This window comes from Amblyraja radiata, chromosome 18 (assembly GCF_010909765.2).
Source record: "Amblyraja radiata isolate CabotCenter1 chromosome 18, sAmbRad1.1.pri, whole genome shotgun sequence".
Taxonomy (NCBI): domain Eukaryota; kingdom Metazoa; phylum Chordata; class Chondrichthyes; order Rajiformes; family Rajidae; genus Amblyraja; species Amblyraja radiata.
Window position 1 is genome coordinate 30131366 of NC_045973.1, and position 20864 is coordinate 30152229.

General features: G+C 48.0%; 1 protein-coding gene across 3 annotated transcripts in view; it reads left to right on the top strand.

Moving 5' to 3' along the window:
* Positions 1 to 20864, top strand: part of c18h3orf18 (chromosome 18 C3orf18 homolog) — a 36637-nt gene that overhangs the window by 11043 nt on the left and 4730 nt on the right. For all 3 annotated transcript variants that reach the window (XM_033037027.1, XM_033037025.1, XM_033037026.1), the window contains exons 2-4: positions 12749 to 13108; positions 15877 to 15902; positions 20479 to 20605. In XM_033037027.1, the coding sequence (XP_032892918.1) occupies positions 12902 to 13108; positions 15877 to 15902; positions 20479 to 20605 (360 nt within the window). In that variant the 5' untranslated portion in view covers positions 12749 to 12901. The remainder of the gene's footprint in view (positions 1 to 12748; positions 13109 to 15876; positions 15903 to 20478; positions 20606 to 20864) is intronic.

Sequence of the window (20864 nt, forward strand, 5' to 3'; positions counted from 1 at the left end):
TTGTGAATCTGTGGAATTCTCTGCCATACAAGGCAGTGGAGGCCAATTAATTGGATGAGAGATATTGGGGCTCTTGGGGCTAACAAAATCAAGGGATATGGGGAGAAAGCAGGAACAGGGAAGGTACTGTTTTGGATGATTAGCCATGATCATATTGAATGGCAGTGCTGGCTCGAAGGACTGAATGACCTACTCCATCTATTTTCTATGTTTCTTTTAAACCTATGTCTTCTGTTTCTCGATTTCCCTAACTCTGGGCAAGAAACTCTGCATCTACCCGATCTATTCCTCTCATGATTTTGTACACCTCTATAAGATTACCTATCATCATCCTGAGCTCCAAGGAATGGAGTCCTGACCTGCTCAACCTCTCCCTATAGCTCTGACCCTCGAGTCCTGGCAACATTCTTGTAAATCTTCCATGCAATCTTCACTCCCTACACATGGGTGATTAATGGTCCATGTGGATGTGATGGGCAGAAGGACATGTTTCCATGTTGTGTCCCTCAATTCAAATCTCTTGTGTTCATCGTCGCTCTTGACCAAATGCATGTTGACACTACCACTGGAGGGCAGTGTTGGGAAGAGTTTGGAGTAGAAACTACTTGTAATGATCAACCTATTTGAGCCTCAGGATTTAATTTTGAATTTTATCAGCTTGAGACAACAACTCCACATACTATAGATAACTAGCAAAGTTCCTCACATCTGCGCTTCCAGGATATTTGTTATGCAACGCAGTAAATCCTTATCTTTGCTGGTGTCTGTGTGCACTGTTTCCTGAGTCACTTGGCACTTCTGGGACCTTGAGCCATAATTTTAGCTTAGTTTAGAGACATAGTGTGGAAACAGGCTCTTTGGCCCACCCTGTCACCCATTTACACTAGTTTTATGTTATCCCATCTTCACGTTCTATACACTTAGGGCAATTTACAGAAGCCAATTAGCCTACAAACCTGTCAGAAGGAAATGCAGATGCTGGTTTAAGCTGAAGATAGACACAAAATGCTGGAGTAACTCTGAGGGACAAGCAGCATCTCTGGAGTCTCGACCTGAAATGTCACCCATTTCTCCTCTCCAGAGCCTGTCTCGCTGAGTTACTCCAGCACTTTGTGTCTATCTTCAGCCTACAAACCTGCATGTCTTTGGGACGTGGGAGGAAACCCACACGGTCACAGGGAGAACGTGCAAACTCCACACACGGACAGGACCCATGGCCAGCATCTAAAACGGGTCGCTGATGCCGCTAGGCAGCAGCTCTGCCCCTGCGCCACCGTGCCACTCAAAATACATGTTCCCCCACCATGGCCAAAACCCAGGATTGAACCAGGAACCTTCAGATCTGTAGTCTAACGCTCTCCTAATTTTCAATGTCATTTTCATGTGGATTTTCAATTTTGCTGTGGAGGGAAGACAAAGGTCCTTCAGCTGGTTTTACTCACCCCCCACCCCCCCATTGAGCATGCAAACTGCTGGAAGGGTGCAGATTAGTTCCCTCCCTGGGGTGGGTGAGTGGGGGAAATCAAAGGCGCGAGTTACATTAGAGTTTCCGCACAGAGAGCACTCCTTATAATTATACGAATATAAAATGTGTGAGGCATTCATATAGAACTGTACAGCACAGCATGGGCCCTTCATCCCACAATGCTTGTGCCGAACATGTTGTCTAGCTGAACTAATCTCATCTGCCGGCAAGTGATCCATATTGCTCCATTCCCTGCAAATCCATGTGCCTATCTAAAAACTTAAACTCCATCTGCCATTTTTTCCGCCCGTTTCTTTATCTGATTGGCATGGATAGGGTAGACAGTCAGAACCTTTTTCCCAGGATGGAAATAGCAAATACTAGAGGGTAAAGCTTAAAGGTGAGAGGGACAAAGTTTAAAGGAGATGTGCGGGGCAATTTAATTACACAGAGGGTGGTGAGTGCTTGGTATGTGTTGCCAGGGGTTGTGGTGGAGGCAGAGCCATTTAAGAGACTTTAGGATAGGCACATCGATATGTATGGAATGAAGGGTTATGGGTTATGTGCAGGCAGATAAGAATGGGTCTTGGCATCATATTCAGCACAGACTTGCAGCCGGCGCGGGGGGGAGGGCTGCCCCCGGAAAGTTGGAGCAAGGTTGGGCTGGAGTTGTTGCTTCTTCTCCACGCTGGCTGTGAGCCTGGGGGCCGTTGCTCCGGGCCGGTGGCCCATCGGTCTGGACGTCTCCGGCCTCCCCCTAGGGCGGGGATGGGACACTCGGGGGGGGGGGCGGTTCGGCAGCGCTTGCGGCGCCGGGGACCCGGGTTCGATCCTGGTTACGGATAATGCGCAGGTCTGTGTGAGTGCAGCTGCCGAGAGTGTCTCTCCACCCCACCCCCCCCGGTCTCCCACTCGCATCTGCCCCCTCTATCTCACAGTTTACACCCTGCTCTCCTGCTACCTGGTTCCTCAGATTAAATATATTTTTACACATAAATCATGAATAAAGATAAGAATTTAAGCACAGTTTATACAGTCAGCGCTTCGATCGCTTTTTTTTAATAGCGAGTGACCTTCGACAAATCCCATGATTCCTCGCGTTTACCGCCGACAAAAATCTACATCTTTGGAGGGTGAGGGGAAACCGGAGCACCCGGAGAAAACCCATGCAGTTCACGGGGGGAGGGAGGAACATACAAACACTGTACAAACAGTAGCCATGGTCCGGATCAAACACTGGTCTCTGGCACTGTAAGGCAGCAGCTCTACAGCTGCGCCATTGTGCCACCCTACTGTTCTATGTTCTATGGATCCCACTACGTTTTAATACATCAAACTTCCAATTAAAAGGGCACATTGAATGCTTCAGTCTTCAACCACCCCCCCAGGAGTGTTTATCATCCCTCAGTTATGTAGAACCAGCGTGAGTCACAGTTGTACTTTGAGCCCCAATCAGCTATTGCCGTTTTCTGTAACCTCCACTGATTTATAAATTGCACCTCATATATTTATAGAACAGAACCGTTAAAGAGCAGCTCATTTTTCAGCTCTTCTGGTGCCATGCAGCTAAATTAAAATCTGGTGACAAGCAGGCACAGTAACGCAGTGTGGGCTCTCATTCTGTGGCTAACCCTCGGAAGCTCGCAACTTCCCAGTCCTGTTCCAGAGACCTGGGAACAAAAATCCAGGAGGATTGGTTTTGGGGAAGAGTTCTCCTCCTCTACACAGTAAGATCCCACAATTATTCGGGTTTTCAGTTACAGCGTGGAAATAGGCCCATCGGCCCAGCAAGTTCGTGTCAACCAGCGATCACCCCATGCACTAACACCATCCCACACATTAGGGAAAGAGTGCAATTTTTACCGAAACAAATTAACCTACAAACCCGCACGTCTTTGGCATGTGGGAGGAAACCGGAGAAAACCCACGCAGTCACAGGGAGAACGTACAAAATCTGTAAAGACAGCACCCGAGGTCAGGATCAAACGCGGGTCTCTGGCGCTGTGAGGTAGCAACTCTACCGCTGCGCCACTGGGCCGCCCTATATCCTGCATGTTTTTTGCATCACAGTAACCTACACATCACATTAACCTACAAACCCGCCATCTTTGGGATGTGGGAGGAAATCGGGGCACCCATGCAGTCATAGGGAGAACGTGCAAATTCCACACACAGAGCACCTGAGGTCAGGATCGAACCTGTGTCTCTGGCGTCGTGAGGCAGCAACTCTACCGTCTGCACCACTGTGCACATCAAAGCAGATACAAGGAACTGCAGATGCTGGTTTACAAAAAAAGACACAAGGTGCTGGAAAAACTCAGCGGGTCAGGCGGAATAAGAGAATAAACATATATTTACATGAAAAGTTGTGATGAAAAGTCATTAACCTAAATTATAAACTCCACTCCCATCTCCACATATACTGTCTGATCTGCTATTGTCTGTGGTTTCCATCCATGCAGTATTTTACCTTTGTACTTTTACATACTCTTCAACCACCTAAGCATGCTCCAAGACACATTCTAGTCAATGAAGTGTTGTCGTGTTTTTAATGTGGGACACACAGTGGCCAATTTGTGTTCAGCTATATAATAGTTACTAGATAATCAGCTTTAACGATACTGACTGAGCGACAACAGCTTGGGAAACATCTCTGCTCTTCCATAAAGTGGAATCTTCCATGTTTGTCTAGAAGCTCATTAAGGGCTCTCAGTTTAAGACATCATTCCTTTACACTAATGTCTTGTTTTTTATTTTATTGTCTTACAGAATTTTATGCGTAATAAACCTTTATGGTGAGAGAGCAAAGGGCATAGTTTTTAAGGTGAAAGGGGCAAAGTTTAAAGCAGATATGTGGTTTTTACACTAAGGCAGGTGGGTGCCAGGGGTGGTGGTGGAGGCAGATGTTTAAGAGACTTTGTGATGGGCACATGGGTGTGCAAGCAATAGAGGGGCATCGATCAGGTGCAGGCAGCGGAGGATAGTGTAGCTTGGCATCATGTTGGCACAGACATTGTGGGCCGAATGGCCTATTCCTGTGCTGTATAGTTGTATGTATAGGCTACGCTCTGTGTGCTTGCCTGAGTCTATGTGCATGTGATGCTGCTGCAAGCAATCATTTCATTGTACCTGTAATTCATTCTGGCCATGGACTCATTTCACTCCGACCATTGAGTCTGAAAACCCTGACCTCCAGGTTCAAGAACAACTTCTTCCCAGCAACTGTAGGGCATTACTACACAACCCTCGCATCAGTTATGAACTTCTATGGACTGTCTTTGATTGCACTTGAGGACCTTGAGTTTAATTTTGCACCGGTATCGTGGCTATTGGTTTATTGATTTTTTAATTTTGTTTATTGTCTATGTGTATTGTGTTTACAGGCCTGTTGTGCTGCTGCAAGTAAGAATTTAATTGTTCCAGTGTTGATACATATGACAATTAAAAACTTTTGGCTTGACACTCTACTTATGCATTATGAGATTGGGAAATCAAGTGTGCGTAGGAAGAAACGGCAGATGCTAGTTTGCACTGAAGGTAGACACAAAGTGCTTGAGTAACTCAACGGGTCAGGCAGCATCTCTGGAGAAAAGGAATAGGTAATGTTTTGTCTGAAGAAGGGTCCTGACACAAAAAGTCACCTATTCCTTTTCTCCAGGGATGTAGCCTGATCTGCTGACTAAATGGCCTGTCCCACTTGGCCGTCATTTGCGAGCCATTTACGCGACCTGGTAGCGTGTGGGTAGCGCGGGATTGGCGCATGGAGTGGCGTGGAGGAGTGTGGAGTTGCGCGCGGTATCGTGCAGCGCGCCAGGATTTCGTGCTGCACAAAATCTTTGCGCGCTACTGGCCTGTCGCGTAACTGACGGCTAAGTGGGACAGGGTGACGTTTCGGGTCGAATGGGTGACGTTTCGGGTCGAGACCCTTCTTCAAACTGAAACATCATCCATTCCTTTTCTCCAGAGATGCTGCCGGTCCCGCTGAGTTACTCCTGCATTTTGTGTCTATCTTCAATTTAAACCAGCATCTGCAATTCCTTCCCACAGACTAATTTGGTCTGCAGCTTGCTACTTTTCATTCGCCTCTTTTTTTGAATAGGGGCATTACATCTGCAGTTTTTCCAATTGCTAGCACCACTCAAGAAACTGGAACATTTTAGAAAATCACCATAAATATCATAAACTGGGTATTGAAATGACGTCATGCACTCCAGACGGCTGTACGGACGTCACTACCGGCCTGTCGCGTAGATGACGGCCAAGTGGGACCGGCCATTTACTCTAGCAATTTGTGTCCTTCAGGTTTGTAGGTTAATTGGTTTCGGTAAATTGCCCCTAGCGTGTTGGATGCAAAATTGAGCTAACATAGAACTAGTGTACGGGAGATCAATGGTTGGGGTGGACTTGGTGGGCCGAAGGGCGTGTATCCACGTTGGATCTCTAAACTAAAATAAATGGAAGGAGGGGAGTGGATCAACTTCTATGGGCTGAAGACTTGGCCACTTTTGGTGGATCAAAGCATGAACGATAAACAGGAGGCCAGAAATGCAGGAGAACTTGGTAGCGTGTGGGTAGGGCGTGATCTTTCATAGGGGAGTTGAGCTGGAAGAAGTTAGAAGGAACGAAAGGCTCTGAGACGTGACACATACTGGTCTCCCCATCGTGAAGAAGAAGTGACGAAGGGTCTTGACCCAAAACGTCACCCATTCCTTCTATCCAGAGATGCTGCGTGCCCCACTGAGTTACTCCAGCATTTTGTGTCTATCTTTGAAATGGATTAAAGTTTGCTTAAAAACAAATGGGTGACTCGGTGAAGTAGGTTTTTCTTTGTAACTTCTGGAGAATGGTGATGTTTTGGTGCATGTGCAACATAGAGAAGGTGGGGGTGGAGGGTAAAGACACTGGGCAAGCTCTAACCCAGGCCCACCAGTTGTTAGTCTGTATTTATTGTTTTCCATGCAGGACTTGACTGAATAAGTGGCAGTGTTTTAAAGGCTGCTGAGGGGAGGCAGCCCACTAAAAGTTAATAAACTACATCGGATATAATTACGGCTCCGAAGCAAAGAAAATCCTTTCATTTTTTAACAAGATACAAAAACGTCCACCCACCACAGCCGAGGTCTGTTTCCCCTTCCCGCACAAAAGTAAATTATTCCCTGCAACCAGCACCTACCAAACAACCCCAGAGAGGAAATATTAAGGGAGTGTGGAAGTCTGTGTGTGGCGAGTGCAAGCTTCATTCCTTCCATACATGATCGAACAACCGACCCTATAGCTGACTGAGTAGGTTAGAGGTCAAGTTGGCCTAGGTTGTACCGTGAACTTTGCCTCGACCCTGCCATCCGGCCTTTGCTCCCCTCGCTCCCACCATCAGCGCTCGTCAGTAGCTGTGATCTGGATGGAAGTTTTTGATACTCCGTGTGGTCTTTAGTTTTAGCTTTAGAGATAGAGAGTGGAAACAGGGCCTTCAGCCCACCGAGTCCTCGCCGGCCAACAATCACTCCGTGCACTAGTTCTATACTACACTCTAGGGATAATTTACAGAAACCAATTAACCTGGGCGTCTTGGGGATGTGGGAGGAAACCGGAGCACCCGGAGAAAACCCAAGCAGGTCACAGGGAGAGGGTACAAACTCAATGCAGACTGCACCCACGGTCAGGATCGAAAACGGGTCTCTGTAAGGCAGCAACTCTACTGCTGTACCACTGTGTCTTATGGTAATGATTCTCAGCAAACGTGAAAGATTCCATTCAGCATTTGACGTGTAGACCTTCTTCTTAGAGGCTTAAGGGCCTGTCCCACTTGGGAGTCGTTTGCACCTCATGTACGCGTCATGTAGAAAATTGGTCGATGCGTCGTGACGCGTGGGGGGGCGCGTGGGTGGCGTGCGCATAGCACATGGTGAGGCGTGGAATCGCATACAGTGGTGCGCGGAATCGCGTGGCGCTCCGGGATATCATCGTGTACTGAAATCCTCGTACGCCACCTGCGTGACGTATCGCTTATGCACGCTGACACATTGGCTACGCACGCTGACACATTGGCGTCGCATGCTGTATCGCGTGGTGATGCATGGTTACGTCACCGTGCGTCATCGTCCGTAAATTTGCGTCGCTGCGTGCCGCCCATATGCAGTTGGCCCGCCTTTTACGTGCCATGTAACCTCTAATCTCGTCCACACAGATCTCTTCCTTAGGTTTCTTGCTAACCTTTCTTGTTGTACTCCTGGCTGGCAGATCTGTAAGTATGACGGCTGCTGCTAACAGAAGTCTCTGTTGTTGCTGTAGCAATAAAATCTGTAGTTCTTCCATGATGGTCATGATGCAGAATAGGGAAGCAGGGGATTCTAATGACATCACGCGCACCAGATGGCTGTGCTGACGCATGATGACGCGTGATTTGCGCACGACAGTCGCTCGTCAGTCACTACCGGCCTGTCACGTAAATGTTGCGCAAATGACGCCCAAGTGGGACAGGCCCTTAAGTTGGTATTTTTCCACCCAATCCATAATAACAAAAAAATATCATCCTGCTATTATCACCTGACATTATTTGCTAACTGTAAACCCTCTCCCCCTCGTTTCCGTGTTGTATCTTTAAAGTCTAAAGAAGATGTGAGCTGCATTAAGCAGGGGTGACTCTGAACTGGTTGGATTTTATCAAGGGTGTTATATTGTGTCAGGTTTGTCAGGTTTGCCGAAGGAGAAAGTGCCTCTTCAAAATGAGAAAAATTAAGTGTCTCATCATGTGTCTGAAATCCGTTTCTTCTCCTTCTCGCTTACAGGGAAGACTCTGATTTTCCCAGAAACTTTGAAGAAAAACAGAATAGTTCCCTGAACAGGCAGCTAATTGACGCTTTAAATAAAATGACTATGGTCTTGTGGTAAAGTTAACCAGGCAAGCAATGGCATTTAATTGGTTTTACAGTTGAGTGTGTTTTGTTTGTGTCTGAACCAGACATTCAAAGAGGAAGCCCTTGCCCATGTTTTCATATCACATGTGAAAGGGCAGTAATCCGGGGGATAGTGCTTCATCTCCATTGTTCCCTTCCGTCTGCCCAAAGTGACGATGTTTATAAATACACGTTCGTATGTTATGGGAGCAGATTGAGGCCATTAGGCCCATCAGGTCTACTCCACCACTCAAGCTGAATATGATACGCTTTGCCTCTCAACCTCGTTCCCCCCAGAACCACTGACACCCATTCTAATCAAGAATCTGCCAATCTCCACCTTGTCCAAACATCCATTGACTTAGCCTCCACAACCGTCTGTGGCGACAAATTCAACATAACGGTGGCGCAGTGGCAGAGTTGCTGCCTCACAGCACCAGAGACCCAAGTTCGATCCTGACCACGGTTGATGGCTATGGAGTTTGTACGTTCTCCCCGTGACCACGTGGCTTCTCTCCAGGTGCTCTGGTTTCCTTCCACACTCCAAAGACGTGCAGGTTCGAATTGGGTGCAAATTGCCCCTAATGTGTAGGATAGTGTTAGTGTGGGGGGGGATCACTGGTCGGCATGAACTTGTTGGGCCGAAGGGCCTGTTTCTGCATTGTATCTCTGAAGTCTAAAGTTTAAATGATTTTAAATGCCACTAACGCATCTACTTCAACCACCACCCCTGGCATCCTGTTCCAGGCACTCACCACCCTCTGTGTAAAAAAGAAACTTGCTCTGCACATAATTTGTAAACATTGCCCCTCTCACCTCAAAGCTATGGCCTCTAGTATTTGATTTTTCCACGCTGGGGGGAAAAGATTCTGACTGTCTGTCCTATCTATGCCTCTCATAATTTTACATACTTCTATCAGGTCTCCACATAACCTCCGCCGTTCCAGAGCAAACAATTCAAGTCTGTCCAACCTCTCCCTATAGTTAATACCCCCTAATCTAGGCATCATTCTGGCAAAACCTTCATGCTATTAAGTTTCAAGCAAGTTGGTTACTTGATTCAACCATGTCATGTGAAAAATGCCACCCGATGTAGCGCGATCTCCCAAAATACACTTGTTGGGATTAAGTTCCAGTACCTAACCATTTGCCAATATTTGTCAATGTGGGAGAAATTGGGCATTTACAAATAAATAATGCAGTTTCACTGAAAAAAGCACATGCGGTAGAAGGTTTTTATAGACCTCATATACCGACTCCTTCAATTTAACATAAAAATCCACAGCCCCCACTCTAATGGAGCATTTAAGTTTCTCGCCCACTTCATCTGCTTTCTGTATCTTAACTCAATAACTGTCTGCCAGTCGCCACATGTGCTTTAGTTCGGGAACTCCCACCAGGCTTGCGATGGGGCCGGGGGCCCAGAGGGAATTCCCAGCCACGAGGGGGCGGCAGGGTGTCGCAGCGGCAGAGTTGCTGCCTCACGACCCCAGAGACCCAAGTTCGATCCTGACCACGGGCGCTGTCTGCACGGAGTCGGCACGATCTCCCTGTGACTGCGTGGGTTTTCTCCGGGTGCTCCGGTTTCATCCCACACACTCCAAAGACATACAGGTTTGTAGGCTAATTGGCTTCTGTAAATTGTTTCCAATGTGTAGGATAGATCTGGTGTGCGGGGTGATCGCTGGTCCGCATGGATTCGGTGCACCAAAGGACCTGTTTCCAGGTTGTATCTGTAAACTAAGCTAAAAGCTATTTAAACATGCCACTGTGACTGAAAGAATAGCCATGGTCAGCTTTAAAAGGGGTAACCGTAGAGTTGCTGCCTTACAGCGCCAGAGACCCAGGTTTGATCCTGATTATGGGTGCTGTCCTTATGGAGTTTGCACGTTCTCCCTGTGACCGCGTGGGTTTCCTCACATACTCCAAAGTTGTGCGTTTGAAGATTAGTTGTTCCTGATTAGTTGTACTAGTGTATGGCGATTGCTGGCCGGTGTGGATTCCGTGGGCTGAAGTACCCGTTTCCGTGTTGTATCTTTAAAGTCTAAAGAAGATGTGAGCTGCCATAAGCAGGGGTGACTCTGAACTGGTTGGATTTTTATCAAGGGCAGGAAAGCAGGCAAGATGTCATTTAAGAGGCTCCTCTGGTGATGTGGGACTTCAGGCTTCTCTACATCCTGCCCGATGGTGGCAGTCAGAAGATGGTGGGGATCCTTAATGATAATTTCCTTTACTTTACACATACAGCATGAAACAGGCCCTTCGGCCCAACTGGTCCGCGCTGACCAGCGATTACCCCATATACGCTAACACTATCTTAACACACTAGGGAACAATTTACAGAAGCCAATTAACCTACAAACCTGCATGTCTTTGGAATGTTGGCGGAAGATGGAGAAAGCCCAGGGTGAAGGTACAAACTCCGTACAGACAGCACCCCAGTAGTCAGGATCAAACCCAGGCCTCTAGCGATGTAAGGCAGCAACTCTACCGCTGCACCACCGTATCACCCTTAACTCACCTTTGTTGTGATTACAAAGGTGTGTAGGGTCCATGACTCTTTATCCGACAGACATGTCAATGGCCAAGAATTAACCCAGGGCTAATTAAAGATCAGTCCGTGGCAATTCCTGCCTACGGACTCTCCCTCCACAAGCTGCAATCGGCGAGGGAATTAAAAAAAACAGCGACACAAATGAAACAATGTGGGGGTGTTGAAGGAGAGCAGTTGTTAAACACACACAGCAGCTGGGGTTAGGTAATTGCTCGCAGCAACTCAGCTAATACTTTCTCACCAGTTTAAAGTTACATGGCCAGAAGTTTTGTTGCTGTCACAGTAGAGTCTTGGGCGACACGATTTTCACCCTGCATGGGTTGGGATGTAATTGGACTCAAACGGGAGCGCTACCACACTTCCTCTCGTCGCCCCTCTCAGGCAGTCAATGCAATAAAAATGAGGAGAAGTTAGATGTTGCTTGAAATTTGTAACTACTGGTAGATTTCCTTTTGGGGGGTGGGGGAGAGAGTGGGTGGTTGTTGGGGTGCGGGCAGGTGTGCTGAAATAGTAATAATGATGATATAATGGGGAAGAGTTGAAGGAGGCCATTTGTCCCAACAAGTCCCTGTGACAGAAGTCTGCGGTTATCCATAGTCCCCTCTTGGCCTGCAAACCGGTGGTGCAGCGGTAGAGATGCTGCCTTACAGCGCCAGAGACCCCGGTTCGATCCTGACAATGGGTGCTGTCTGTACGGAGTTCGTACCTTCTCCCTGTGTCGGCGTGGGTTTTCTCCGGGAGCTCCCGTCTCCTCCCACAATCCAAAGACGTGCAGGTTTGTAGGTTAATTGGCTCCTGTAAATTGTCCCTAGTGTGCAGGATAGGACTAGTGTACGAGTGATTGCTGGTCGGCACGGACTCGGGGGGCCGAAGGGCCTGATTCCATGCTGAGGAGAGAGGGACGCCTCGCTGGAAATCAGAATGAGGTGATGGCTGCAATGGGCCTTTAGGCTAGCTGCAGCTTGCAGTGTGTAAAATGGCGCCAAAATCTGGCAACTATTGCATATAGACTCGGTGAGCAGTTTCTATGCATGGGGTACTTAATCGGGGATTGTCTACATGTACGGCAACAATCTCACTGATCTATATGCAAAAAATGTATTTCACTGTAGCTTGGTTTACGACAATAAAAGAAACATTGAGCATTGTAGCACTAAACTACACTAAATGAAACCTATTCTTGCCCATTCGATCCGCCAGGCTTCTCACCCACCCTGTCTCCAGATACTCACACAGTTATCGTCACAGCCTATTCCTAATTCCTCTCTTCCATCCTTAAAATCCTTGGGAACCAGGAATTCCACCTGCCACCCTCATGAGCTGGGTGAGCGGAAAATCCCTTGGGATTTGTGCAAGGGCTGCATAACATTCTCGCACAGCTGTCCCGCATATTTGAGATGCAGAGCAAGCAATATCTGCCCCTCCATGTGTGGAACAGCCTGGTGGCTCTCACATATACTGCTGTTCACTGCACCGGTCCAGTGCGCCCCAGTCGCACAGTGCAAATGAGAATCTGTGCTCAGGAATATGTGCCATTCACTAGCCACCTGCCCATCCTTCAGTTGGAGAGGACACCAAGATCACTGGGTTTCCCGTGACCATCAGTGCAGTTTGCGCATGTCCTTACAAAGCAGGGGACCATTGCTGCATTTAGATGGGTACATGGATAGGATCGGATTAGAGGGATATGGGTGAAACGCAGGCAGGTGGGACTAGTGTAGATGGGACATGTTGGCTGGCGATGGGCCTTTTTCCACACTGCATGACTCTCTGACTCTTGAGCATTAGCTTTGTCATGGAAAAAAGGTGCCAACTTTCTACCATCTTGTTTTTCAGGGAGGGGTGTGATGTTCAGCAGGAGACCACGTCAGCATGACCTTGCCGAGAATGTACCTCGGCATCTGTTGGGTTGAGCTCCACCACAAATGTTGGAGCGTCTCTAGAAGATGTAACTGGTGACATTCAGCGTTGACTACAACACAACCAAACATGGCAGCTCCCATTTTCGACGTGACGCCCGGAACGGAGCATATGAATGTGACGGACAGAATAACATTGCAGACTGCCACCATGGTGACCAATGGTACCAACACAACTTCAACTCCGCTGCCCGATGCAGAAATGGGAAGGTCAAGAATAGGACTGGTGCTTGTTCCAGTTGGGGTGATCACTATAATAGCATTAGCTGTGGCCATGGTAAGTCAGTTCATTAATTGTGCCTTAAAACATTCATTGATATGTTTTCCAAGGTCAAGGGTAAAATCCTGACACCAAGAACTGCAGATGCTGAAATCTTGAGCAAAACACAAAGTGCTGGAGAAACTCAACATAGAAAAACATAGAAATATAGAAATTAGGTGCAGGAGTAGGCCATTCGGCCCTTCGAGCCTGCACCGCCATTCAATATGATCATGGCTGATCATCCAACTCAATATCCTGTACCTGCCTTCTCTCCATACCCCCTGATCCCTTTAGCCGCAAGGGCCACATCTCTCTTAAATATAGCCAATGAACTGGCCTCAACTACCTTCTGTGGCAGAAAATTCCAGAGATTCACCACTCTGTGTGAAAAATGTTTTTCTCATCTCGGTCCTAAACGATTTCCCCCTTATCCTTAAACTGTGACCCCTTGTTCTGGACTTCCCCAACATCGGGAACAATCTTCCTGCATCTAGCCTGTCCAACCCCTTAAGAATTTTGTAAGTTTCTATAAGATTACCCCTCAATCTTCTAAATTCTAGCGAGTACAAGCCGAGTCTATCAATCTTTCTTCATATGAAAGTCCTGACATCCCAGTAATCAGTCTGGTGAACCTTCTCTGTACTCCCTCTATGGCAAGAATGTCTTTTCTCAGATTAGGAGACCAAAACTGTACGCAATACTCCAGGTGTGGTCTCACCAAGACCCTGTACAACTGCAGTAGAACCTCCCTGCTCCTATACTCAAATCCTTTTGCTATGAATGCTAAAATACCATTCGCTTTCTTCACTGCCTGCTGCACCTGCATGCCTACTTTCAATGACTGGTGTACCATGACACCCAGGTCTCGTTGCATCTCCCCTTTTCCTAATCGGCCATCAACAGGTCAGGCTGCATCAATGGAGGCAACATTTTGGAACTTTTGCCCTCTAGTCTTTGACATTTCTACCCAGGGGACAAAAGGTTCTGATATTCACCCTATCTATCCCATTGTGGAGGGAATGAATAGGCAACGTTTTGGGATGGGACCCTTCTACAGAGCGAGGAAGGGTCCTGACCCAAAGTATCGCTTGTCAATTCCCTCCACAGATGCTGCCAGACCTGCTGAGTTATTGCAGCACTTTGTGTTTTGGTTAAGAGGGAAACTTAGTTCTTTCAAAGAGGCGCAATTTGCAAAGAGGTCCATCCGGCACACCGGTTCTGAGAACATTCGGGAAAAAAACGCAGATCTTGGAAATCCAAGGCAAAAGCAGAATATGCAGGAAACACTCAGCAGGTCAGACAGACCCCGCTGAAAGGAGAAATAGACTTAACATTTCGGGTTCCCCTTTATTGGGGAATGAGGAAAAGGGAAAAAAAAATCCCCCAAAAAATCTCTTGTTCCCAGTTTTGAAGAAAGGTCTCTGACCCTAAACACTAACGGCATTTCTTTTTCCACAGATGCTGCCTGACCTGCTGAATGAGTCTAGCATTTTCTGCTTTTGCCTCGTATATCTAACATCTGACCCCCTGTTTGCTGGGTTTTAATTCTGGTTGTGTTTATAGCACTGGCCATTTTGCTGTGATTAATGTTATGGTTTAGACTTTGGTTACCATTAAGTGTATGCTGTTTTACACCCAAAAATCATTAAGCTGTACCCTTGAATTATAATCTCAGCTCGCTCCATTGACCCATGAAACTGGCTGTAATTTAGAACATAGAACAGTACAGCACAGGAACAGACCCTTCGGCCCACAATGTCCATGCTGAACATGATGCCAGGTTAAACTCTGCCTGCACATGATCCATATCCCTCCATTCCCTGCATATCAATGTGCCTGTCTCAAAGCGATTTAAATGATGGTGAACCTAATTTTGCAGATAGCCAGAACCTTGTGGAAAAAAGCGCAGAGAGTGACGGGTTTAGTTTATTGTCACGCGTAACGAGGTACAGTGAACATAATTTGTTGTGTGCTAACCACCCAGTGGAAAGACAATGCATGATCACATTTGACCCATTCACAGTGTACAGATACATGATAAGGGAATCATGTTTAGTGCAAGGCAAAGCCAATAAAGTCCGATCAACGATAGTCCGAGGGTCCCCAATGAGGTAGATAGTAGTTCAGGACTTATGGTTGCGTAGGATGGTTCAGTTGCCGGATAACAGCTGGGAAGAAACTGGCCTTGAATCTGGAGGTTTTCACACTTCTATACCTTTTGCCCGATGTAAGACTGGAGAAGAGGGAATGGCCAGGTGCGAATCGTCTTTGATCATGCTGCTGGCCTTGCCGAGGCAGCGTGAGGTATCAGTGGAGTCAATGGAAGGGAGGTTGGTTTGTGATAAAATGCTTACTATGGTGCATCTGTAGAAGTTGGTGAGTGTTGTTGGGGACATGCCGAAACCTCCTATGCCTTTTTCGGAAGTAGAGGCGTTGGTGTGCTTTCTTGGTCATTACTTCATTATGGGTGGTCCTGGAGAAGTTGTTGGTAATATTTACTCCTAGAAATATGAAAGTTCTTGATTAGTACGGGCGTCAAAGATTACAGGGTTAAGGCAGGAGAATGGTGTTGAGAGGGAAAGACAGATCAGCCATGATTGACACTGCAGAGAAAACAATCCAATTGATAGTGTTGGCCAGAATGTGTAGTATTATACGCCATTACTTTAGATTGCTGGTCCTTGGCTCTGTCTTTAGTTATGCTCCGTTTCTGTGGTATATTTTGTCCATGATTATTTTTCTTGCTATTCTTTCCATTAATGACTAATTTTCCTTGCATCTAGGTTCTGTACATCAGGAAGAGGAAGAGGTGAGTGTGGCTGCATCTAAAACCTGATTGAGTACACTTTGTGGATATCACCATTTCTAACCTGCTTGGTTTACCCTTGGACGGCTAATGACTCCAAGGATAAACCCTCGTTATAACGGACCTTGGGGGGTAGGGGGGAGAATGGTGTCTGTTATTGCTGATTGTCCGCCGTAACTGTGTGGTTGCTGGTTGATGCACAAAAGAACACAAAGTGCTGTCGTAACCTGCAGGTCAGGCAGCATCTCTGGAGATCATTGATGGGTAATGTTTCGGGTCGAGACCCTCCTTCAGACTCTCGGTCCGGAGCTGGGCCTGGAATCCAGGTGAGTTGACGGCCCTGGCCTGCTGGCAGCCGGTGGAGAGACGAGGATTGGCGGAGTCACTGGTCGTGGCCCGCGGGCAGCCGGAGAGTGAAGGTGAGAGATGGCGGTGGCGGCGGCAGGCATTGGCCTGGAAGCAGCCGAGGAGGCTGTGTGGGCCAACGGTGGTGTCGGCAGAAGGTTCAGCGTGGAGGCACTACGAGCCAGGTTAGGCGCAGGTAGACAACGATAGGTCTGTCTGCTATAACCAAAATCCATTCTGAAGAGGTGTGTTAAAACAAGGGTTTACTGTAATTGAACTCAGCTTCCAGTGTTAACAAATGAGAGATGACGAACAGACAACACGTCTGCTCCCCTGGAGAGTTCCCAAGTAGTTCAAAGCCTTCATTCTAAAGTTAATCTTGTAAAGCGGCAGGCTGAGTTTCAGGCCGGAGGGAGGAGCGTAGGGTTGGGGTGGCAATGATTATCGAGTCATAGAATCAAATAGCAGGAGAGCAGGTCATTCTGCACACTATGTCCATGTCTACGGATACAGAACCAATCTATCTTCCTGCACTAAAGGACACAAAGTGCTGGAATGCAAAGTGGGAAGCCGAGAACAAGGCCCAAAGTGGGAAGTTGAGTTCATCTGGCAGCAGGTATTGGCATTAATTATCTAGTTGTGTGGAGGGTGGCGCAGCGGTAGAGCTGCTGTCTTACAGCTCCAGCGACCCGGGTTCGATCCTGGCTAAGGGTGGCGTCTATGTGGTGTTTGTTCGACCTCCCTGTGCTCGTGTGGGTTTTCTCCGGGTGCTCCGGTTTCACCCCACAATCCAAAGAAGTACAGGTTTGTGGATTAATTGAATTTGGTAAAATTGTTAAATTGCCCTTATTGTGTAGGATAGTGCTAGTGTATGGGGCGATCGCTGGTCGGCACGGACCTGGTGGGCCGAAAGGCCTGTTTCCACACTGTATCTCTAAAGTCTAGATTCCTTTATTTGGGGAGTCCCAGGGAACTGAAAGTAAAGCCCACTCTCCCATCAGTATTGTGCTTCTCACCATTCCCTACATCCGTTGCAGAACAAAGAGAGAAAAAAAAAGTAGAGAGGTTTAAAATGAATGGTGGGTAATTATTAAAACCAGATCTCTTTTTGGAGATATTTATTTCCCTGATTCTGCGGTTAGAATGGATTTAGCACCGGCCCAGCCTCTGACTTTTAACGGCTTGTGGTCTCGTTCACAGGGCAGGATGTCCTAAGATCCCGCACGGACTTGCCTCCAACTGAATTTGTGCAGCTGCCTTTCAGTTTCCAGCCAACCCAGGACGACCAGAGGCCAGGGTGACTGACACATCCTCGCCCTTGGGGTCTTGTGGTTTGCGCTCTCTCTCTCTCTCTCTCTTTCTCTCTTTCTCTCTTTCTCTCTCTCTCTCTCTCTCTCGCTCTCTCTCTCTCTCTCTCTCTCTCTCTCTCCTCTCTCTCTATCTCCCCTCTCTCTCTATCCCTCTCTCTCTCTCCCCTCTCTCTCTCTTTCTCTCCCTCTCTTCCCCCCCTCTCTCAGTCTCTCTCTCTCTCTCTCTCTCTCTCTCTCTCTCTCTCTCTCTCTCCTTTCTCTTCTCTCTTCCCTCGTCTCCCTCCCTCTCGTCGCATCTCCCGCTGCCTTCCCTCTCTCCCGCTCTCGCCCTCTCTCCTCTCTCCTCCTCCTCCCCTCTCTCTCCTCTCCTCTCCTCTCCTCTCACCTCTCCTCTCTCCTCTCTCCCTCTCTCCCTCTCTCCCTCTCTCCCCTCTCTCCTCTCTCTCCTCTCTCCTCTTCCCCTCTCCCCTCTCTCCCTCTCTCCCTCTCTCCCTCCCTCCTCTCCCTCTCTCCCCTCTCCCCCCTCTCCCCCTCTCTCCCCTCTCCCCTCTCGTCCCCCTCTCCCCTTTCCCTCCCTCCCTCACTCTCTCCCTCCCCCACTCTCCCCCCCTCTCCCCCCCCTCCCCATCTCCCCCTCTCCCCCTCCCCCTCTCCCTCTCAATCCCCCTCTCTCCCCCCTCTCCCCCTCTCCCCCCCTCCCTCTCTCCCTCTCTCCCTCTCTCCCTCTCTCCCTCTCTCCCTCTCTCCCCCCCATGCGTTAAAGGAGGGAGGGGCCTCTTTCCTCCACCACTCCCCCCCCTCCTCTCTCTTCCTTTGGCCAGCGTCCACCGCGCCTTTCCTCCCCCCATTCATGAACATCATTTCTAGATGAAAGAAGAGCCTTCAAACCTACCAATTGCTGTACAATGTGAATTCAAATTGCCAAATGTTGGACAGTTTTAAATTTGCACGGTTCCACCGAGAGCTTTAAATGCCAGTGGAAGTGGTTGAGCTGGGTGTGGAGAGAACTGGGACATATGGACTATAAGAGATTGAGGGAGCCCAGGAACAAGGGTGTGAGATCCTGCCAGGATTGGTATGTCAGTGCTATAATTGCACAGTAGCACAGCTGGTAGAGCTGCTGCCTCACAGCGCCCGCTTCCTGGCTTCGATCTGCGTCTGCATGTGTGGTGTTTGCACGTTCTCCCTGTGACCGTGTGGGTTTCCTCTGGGTGCTCTGGTTTCCTCCCACATCCCCAAACCGTGCAGATATGCAGGTTAAATGGCTTCTCTAAAACAAATGGCCCTGAATGCGCAGAGAGTGGACGACACTGTGGGATAATATGGAACTAGTGTGGACGGATCACTGACCCTGGTGCTGAAGTCTGATGAAGAGATCCAACCCAAAATGTCACCCATTCTCTTTTTCCAGAGATATTCCCTGAACGGCCGAGTTACTCCAGCACTTTGTGTCCATGATTTGAATCCAACTTCTTGGAAGAGTTGCTGCCAGTTTTAATGTCTTTGTGATTACCATAGCTTGACCCTGTAACCTGGTGTACATCAAGTAGCTATCCAATCATTAGAGCGCTGCTCAACAGTGTTCTCATTAATTAAACAACCTGGGACTTGACATTCATGAATATCCAGACTACTCTATAATAGGTCCAGCACTATCTGTCTAAATCCCCACACCCTCATTACAGCTCAGGGTTGGCGCAGCGGTAGAATTGCTGCTTTACGGAGCCAGAGACCCGGCTTCAAACCTGACCACAGGTGCTGTCTTTGCATATTCTCCCTGTGTCCGTGTGAGTTTTCTTCGGGTGCTCTGGTTTCGTCCCACATTCGAAAGACGTAGATTAATTCCTGGGATGTCAGGACTTTCATATGAAGAAAGACTGGATAGACTCAGCTTGTACTCGCTAGAATTTAGAAGACTGAGGGGGTACTGATAGAAACGTACAAAATTCTTAGGGGGTTGGACAGGCTAGATGCAGGAAGATTGTTCCCGATGTTGGGGAAGTCCAGAACAAGGGGTCACAGTTTAAGGATAAGGGGGAAATCTTTTAGGACCGAGATGAGAAAAACATTTTTTACACAGAGAGTGGTGAATCTCTGGAATTCTCTGCCACAGAAGGTAGTTGATGCCAGTTCATTGGCTATATTTAAGAGGGAGTTAGATGTGGTCCTTGTGGCTAAAGGGATCAGGGGGTATAGAGAGAAGGCAGGTACAGGATACTGAGTTGGATGATCAGCCATGATCATATTGAATGGCGGTGCAGGCTCGAAGGGCCGAATGGCCTACTCCTGCACCTAATTTCTATGTTTCTATGTTTCTAATTGGCTTTGGTAAGTGGTAAAATTGTCCCTAGCCTGCAGGTTAGTGTACGGGTGATTTCTGGTCAGTCGAGATTTAAAGGATTGGGTCGAAAGGCCTGTTTCAGCTTTGTATCTCTAAAGTCTAAAATCTAAAGGGGGTTGGCTGTAGCTCTGCATGCATTCAGGCAAGTGTTGATCCATCATGCTCCTGATATATACCTTGTACATTTGTTTTACTTTTAGAAATACAGTGTGGCAACAGACCCTATGGCTCACCGAGTCCGCACCGACTAGCGATCCCCTGGTACACTACTTCCATCCGACACACTAGGGGCAATTTACAGTTTTTACCTACAAACCTGCATGTCTGTGGTGTGGGAGGAAACTGGAGCACCCGGTGAAAACCCACGCGATCCGTACAGACAGCACCCGAGATCAGGATTGAACCGTGTATCTGGCGATGTGAGGCAGCAGCTCTACCGCTGCGTCACTGTGCCACCGACCGTAGACGGCAAAATAAATCCCATAACTACCCTAAACATTGGTTTCCTCCATCATCAGGGCATGGAAGCCAGTTGCAAATGGTCTAAAAATGGTTGATTACTGTTGTACCTTGTTGCCACCAGGCTGGAGAAACTACGCCACCAGCTGATGCCAATGTACAACTTTGACCCCGGCGAGGAGCAAGACGAGCTGGAACAGGAGTTACTTGACCACGGACGAGACGCAACCTCACAGGGCCTACAGAGCAAGGTGAGGCAGGCAAGCAAGTGGAGGCGCCATAGAGTCATACAGCATGGAAACTGACCCTTCGGCCCAACTTGCCCACACCGACCAACATGTCCCATCGACACTAGTCCCACCTGCCTGCATTTTAATATTAAGATTTAATAGGAACCTGTGGGGTAACAATATTTACACAAAGGGTGGTGGGTGTATGGAAGGAGTTGACGGAGGAGGTAGTTGCGGCAGGTACTATCACAACATTTAAATACATTTGGACATGTACATG